We start from the raw sequence: 5894 nt of genomic DNA on the forward strand, positions 1-5894 counted from the left end.
TCAGTAAAAGGGGCTGAGCGGATAAGACACATCCCTCTGTCACACACACACGCGTCCAGATCGCGATGACCAGTCTTCCCACATTTATGCGCTTTTTTTTTTACGCGAAACTATTTCAGTGGCCATTTTATTATTTAACACCTTTCTGTCTACACTAACTGCTGTCTAAATAGTACCCTATGGTATAGACTGTGCTTTTCTGCTCACCATGGCAATAAAGAGCAGCTATCTGGGTGATAGTTTTAGTTCTGAGACTTTCTAATAGCTCAGTCAGACTGGTGTGTGTGTCTCTGGAGATCAGCAGTTTCTGAAATACTCAGGGCACTGTTCAGTCATGTGTTTCATACATTACAGACTTCCAGGGGACATTGTATCAGACAGAGGAGTCAAGTTAACATCTAAGGTCTGGAAGGCTTTCTGCGAACGTTTGGGGATTAATGTCAGTCTGATGTCAAGTTACCATCCACAATCTACAGACACATTGTAGTTAGGAACAGCACAGATAGAGCTCGCTCCTCCTGTGGGCGGAGTACACCCAAATCTCCTTCACCTAGACTTCAACTGGTCTCGCCCCATTCCAGTGCGGCCTCGGCTACCGACCCCTTCCATTTCCACGGTCAGGCAAGCCGTCCAATGTCCAAGCCATAGACGACTGCTACCGAAGGAGCAGAGAAGTCTGGGAGGGCACACATGTATGACTCCAGAGGTGCAATTTGGCACCAGGAGGCTCAGGTTAATCACAGATGTCTCCCCCACCCACAATACTAGCCAGGACAATGGGTCTGGCTGTCTATGAGAAATCTTCACCCAAAATTGCCCTTCAAAAAGCTGAGCCCCAAATACATAGGACCATTTAAGAACATCTGTCAAGCCCACCCAGTAATATATAACCTTCAGCTATCATTTCCCTGTCATTTCACACCACCCTTAACATAGAGACCACCACCACCACCTCCCCTCCGCCACAGTTCATGCTAACCTAGACTCCCAAAGGAGGTGGGGTCAATTGCAGTACCTAATTGACTAGAAATATTCCCCTGAAGAAAGATCCTGGGTCAATGTAGGGACATACTCACTAACCACCGAATTTCACCTGGCACACCAGGATCGGCCAACCCTGCGACTGTGAGGACGCCCCAGGAGAACAACCTGGAGATGTTCCTGGGGGGGATTCTGTAACGGTGCCACCTGTACTTCCCCCTCTGCTAGAGGGAAGCCTCGAAATTCTAACCATTTCTGGTTCATGGGGACTACTTCCGGTTTAACAGACATTTAACCCATGCTGACACCAACCATTCTCTGCAAAGTATTGTCAGTTTGTCTGCAATTCCAAGCCGTTCTCTGTTGTTTGGATTTATTGAGTTTTTGGATTGTGTTTTCTGGCTCTGTTTGCTCCGAAGATTGCTGTCTCGGGTTTGTTTACTCTTTTGCAGTGTCTTTAACACACCGATCAAATGTCAAGAACATGTTTATACAAATTTGATTTCAAACATTGTAGCACACATATGCTATAACTCCCCAGATTAATAAAACTTGGCATAGGAGTGCATTAGACCAGGTCACAATCACAGTCTGGCAGGCACAGGTATTTATGTTCCAAAGTATTTATTTCAAATGCATATGGATAGTGAGCTGTATCTTGCATATAACCAGGAAAATACCATAATATAGTTGACTTAACTGCAGTGAAAAAGTATGAAACATGCAAGTATTTTCATTTTTGCCATCAGAATTGTTTCTGAATGATGTACCAGAAAGGTTCTCATGCATCTGCCCAACTTTTAGAAGTACATAAAAGAAATGCATTATTAGGTCAAGTAAAAATTGTGTTGTACAAAACAAATATATACATGATAAAGTAAGACCCGTTAAAAGTAAATGTACATAACTGACTAAGAAATCTTGCATTAAGCATTGTCCATGATTGCTGCTGTGACCTCAGAAACCTGGAAACGTCTTTTAGTATCTGGATTTTCATTATTTTTGTTTTTAACCTTCCACAATGGGTCACAACCAGCATTTAAACGACAGCTCCCATCACTCTTCACTGCGGCTCGGCACTGGCTGCTGCTACAATGCCGTGCTGCCTGAGCTGGCTTCTCAAAATCTGATTTTTTGATTTCCAGTCCTCCACCTGGGGCAAAAAAAAGTAAGTTTAATTTTTTATTTATAAATGCTAAATACTGAACTTGGAAAGTAAAAAAGTAATAAAGGCTTACTTCTTGCCGTAAAAGCTGGTTGTCCATCCTCAACCTATCCAGTGTATTGAGCTCCTCTGCTAATCGATTATTACTCTGTCGTAGCTCCTGGATGTAATCACAGGCCTTTGAGAGGATCCCACCTTTACTCTGAGGCAAACCACAAGGGAGAAAAAGCCATCATATTGCCCCACTGTGTGACCTGTAGTGAAATTCCAGATAAACTGAAACCAACCTGTCCTGTCTTGGTAGCGTCCAGCGTGCAGTCTGGAATGGTCTTGGAAAGCTGAACGATCCAGTTGTTAATCTTATCTCTGCGCCTTCGTTCAACTACAAATCAGCAAACAAAAATATTGCCCTGCTGTAAAGAGATTGCATTTATCTGATTCTTCAATACAACAAATAGACTGCTTTAAAACTTGAGGTCACCACTCACCTTCGTTGTGCTGTGCTCGCCGTTTCTCATCTCTAGAGGTCCTTGGTGCCTCTGACTTGCTGTCAATATAAAATATACACTACAATAAAACATACCTTCTCAAAACTCTAGGCATTTCACACAAATCTGATAATTCATACTCAATATAAATAGACATTACAAGCTCTTATAACATTCTAAATGAGGAGATCAGATTACGTGTTGCAGGTTTGTGTGCGAGGTGCAATAGATCTCTGGGTTGCTCCTGTCAGAACCTCCTGGGGTGACATCATCACATATAACTGACCTTTACCAAAGGTACCAAAAAAAGTACAGTTAGCATTTTATATAATAAACAAAATATACACTAGGAAACTATCATATAAAACCTCGATCATAACTGTACAAGTTATGAGCACTTGCAAGACAGACTGTGAACAAATTGCATGATGGTGCGAAATGTGACACAGTGTGTTAACTAATTATACAAAGATAGAAGGATCTGTTATTGTGCTATTTATTACAACTCTTATGCAATAGATACTGTTCACACCTCCAGGTTGAATGAAGATACATATTCTTATTATAAATCATATTCACATAAACAGAAGTGGTGGTTTACATGTACATACTACATTACTGTGCTCTTAATGACAGCATTTTACATGCATGTTCAAGCAGCATAAATTAGTACTGATATTCTCTCTAAATATGCACAATAGCAAAAGTGCTGCTTTATATGCACATAAACTTGACATGCCTTTTATTCTAAAACCATAGCGTTGTACTGAAATTCCACATCTTAAAACTTATACCATGTGCAATATCACATCATGTGGAATATCATATTATGTACAATATGTTCTTCAAGCACCTTCTTTTTTGTACTTTTGAATACATTTGTGTGTATATATATATATATATATATATATATATATATATATATATATATATATATATATATATATATAGAGAGAGAGAGAGAGAGAGAGAGAGAGAGAGAGAGAGATTATTTCATTTATATTTCTTGTAATCTGAAGCAGTCTCTGGCAAAAGAATTTCCTTCAGGACAAATAAAGTTTAATCTTATCTTATCAATACTTCAAATATGCTCACACGATCACAATAAACACACTTTGTTGGTATTCAGAAACATGCACATTCCAGTTAAAAAAATCCCTCCTCTCATCTCTGAATAAGTGACCTACACAACCCACAAACTCTAATGAAATCAATCTCTGCATCCAGCAAGATATCAATAAAAAGATAACATTCGTTCTTTGTTTTCTTGTTTGGAAAATTAACCCTTTATTTAATACTAATTAATTGCAAATGGCCCCATTGGAATGTGAAGATTTAAGGTTTTAGTCATATTAGTAAGAAAGACATCTTGCAAAAGGAAAAGAAACAAAGACTTTTCCCATTACCTGTAGGTGTGCCCTGGCTGAGGATCGTGTCAGAAGTCTGCACACCAGTAACCATAGTGCCTGTTCCAGCATCTGAAATAGTGGCAGGGTAATAGGTGTAATGGGTTTCTGTGCCATCTCCCTCTAAGGCTTCGGACTGAGAGAACACAGCCTATTTACATGGACCACCAGAGGTATTAGTTGCATTGGCAGAATGATAATCTTTTATCTAGAATTTAACATAGATCACAATGCACTTGCCTGCGTAACCGGCTGCGTTGTAGCAGGAAACCCAGCAACAACACTGACGGCTGTTGTGCCGTCTGGTTGAGCCTCCAACTGTCCATCTGCAACCTGAATCACCCGATATGTCACCTGCAAAAAAAAAATCTGGAGGATCACTAACATCTACTACAACACGTGTCTTAAGATCCTATTGCATGTAAGACGACGCTAACACAAAACATATATCCACTCCAACTACTTGAACTGACACATACTTATAGAACATACGGATAAAGTGTACAACTTCATCACTTCTGTTCCTGTCCTACCTGCCCGATGGGAGGGTACAGTTCCCCTACCTGTCCCCCAGCTCCCTCTGTCTTAAACAGGTATTTTATGGGCTGTTCGGAAGAAAACGTGGCAGCTGACTGAATAGTTGTAATTGCCGACGGATCCTCGGCAGTAGCCACTACTCCTGATGGAACAACACAAATGCAGCATTTTAGTCAGTGGCATTACCCGTAAGATTTCTCTTAGGACTGGGACAGGTAAGGAAGAAAGGACAGTACAGGACAGGGCACTGTATGAGAAAAATTAAAGACATTTCATAATATTTCTCTTTAAAAGCTGTGAAATGTCTCAATTTTAGATCATTACATAAGGCTAATGATACCTTCTTCAATTACAGGAACATTACAGTCAGGGTCCGGACTTTTCTGCTGCCTATAAATGAAGTGTTCAGAGGAAGAAAAATATCAGAGTTATGCACAAATAATAAGATCAATAACATTTAACTGAGTGTAGGAAGAGAAAGCATTGATTCCGCTATCCCACAAATATATTGGAAGCAGTGACCCTTTCATTTCCACCGGCATGTGAAACAGCAAGTCCTTCTTAAATCCTCCTTTCTGTAAAATAAAAACAGACTTAAATCAAACCCTGACCAAAGACCCCAGACACGTACATTATTTACAGCAGAATAAAAAATATATATATATTGCAAAAAAAATAAAATAAATCAAGCTAACTGCTAGTTAGCTAGCTAGTGAGACGTTTTTGCACTTTAGGCCAAACTACACAAAGAGACTCTCACATTCAGCGTTTTGCATTTTTGCAATTTCTGCCATTAATCTGTAAATAAAAACCAAGAGCCAAATAAACTACCCATATTAAACCAGGTGAACAAGGCATCCACTGAGCTTAGCTAACGCTAACTGCGCTGCTAAAACTTGCCAGATTTGGTTAACTGTTAACGCAAGTGAAGAGATTTAAGGATTAGATCGAAACGTGTAGCACACAGTATTTTAAAAACATATAAATAAATAAATATTTAGCTAATAAAAAAGAAGAAAATCCCATGAAAATCATATCATCACATAGCTTACCGTTTAATATGCCTGTATTGTTTACTTGCGCCGGTATGATGGGGGGTTGCCAGATCACTGTGAATTAAGCAAAACAACAAGGGAGAGAGCGAAAAAAATCCCTTATCTCGCATATATATAACCTGATATTTAACCAAATACACTGCACTTTTACAAGGTCATAACATTATTTAAAAAAAACCCATTAATTATGATTAAATAATATAACTATTAAAACATAGAGTTTTTCTTACTGAAATTTCCATTTTCTATGCATATGATAGTA

General features: G+C 39.2%; 1 protein-coding gene across 4 annotated transcripts; it reads right to left on the minus strand.

Annotated features, from left to right (window-relative positions):
- Nucleotides 1-1595: 1595 nt before the first annotated feature.
- On the minus strand, nucleotides 1596-5692 carry usf1 (upstream transcription factor 1). Of its 4 annotated transcripts, none has more exons than XM_058413413.1 (11): nucleotides 5630-5662; nucleotides 5079-5152; nucleotides 4918-4967; nucleotides 4604-4719; nucleotides 4281-4394; nucleotides 4041-4191; nucleotides 2833-2920; nucleotides 2635-2693; nucleotides 2434-2528; nucleotides 2220-2348; nucleotides 1596-2134 (listed from the first exon to the last, which is right to left on the minus strand). In XM_058413413.1, exons 2-11 carry the CDS (start codon nucleotides 5117-5119, stop codon nucleotides 2045-2047), a joined length of 933 nt encoding a protein of 310 aa, XP_058269396.1. In that variant the 5' UTR covers nucleotides 5120-5152; nucleotides 5630-5662; the 3' UTR covers nucleotides 1596-2044. The 4 variants fall into 4 exon arrangements, with proteins under 4 accessions (XP_058269396.1, XP_058269393.1, XP_058269397.1 ...); XM_058413410.1 differs by having other exon boundaries at nucleotides 4574-4719; nucleotides 5630-5660; XM_058413414.1 differs by having other exon boundaries at nucleotides 1597-2134; nucleotides 5100-5152; nucleotides 5630-5692.
- Between the last annotated feature and the right edge of the window lie 202 nt (nucleotides 5693-5894).

Source organism: Hemibagrus wyckioides, linkage group LG17, assembly GCF_019097595.1.
Source record: "Hemibagrus wyckioides isolate EC202008001 linkage group LG17, SWU_Hwy_1.0, whole genome shotgun sequence".
Taxonomy (NCBI): domain Eukaryota; kingdom Metazoa; phylum Chordata; class Actinopteri; order Siluriformes; family Bagridae; genus Hemibagrus; species Hemibagrus wyckioides.

Coding starts and splice junctions, on each gene's coding strand:
- usf1 (XM_058413410.1), bottom strand. CDS start 5,119: ATGCCGGTGGAAATGAAAGGGTCACTGCTTCCAATATATTT. Junction 4,395..4,573: donor TGTACCCTCCCATCGGGCAG/GTAGGACAGGAA, acceptor TTTTTTTTGCAG/GTGACATATCGGGTGATTCA. Junction 2,921..4,040: donor CAGCCAGGGCACACCTACAG/GTAATGGGAAAA, acceptor CCTTTGGTAAAG/GTCAGTTATATGTGATGATG.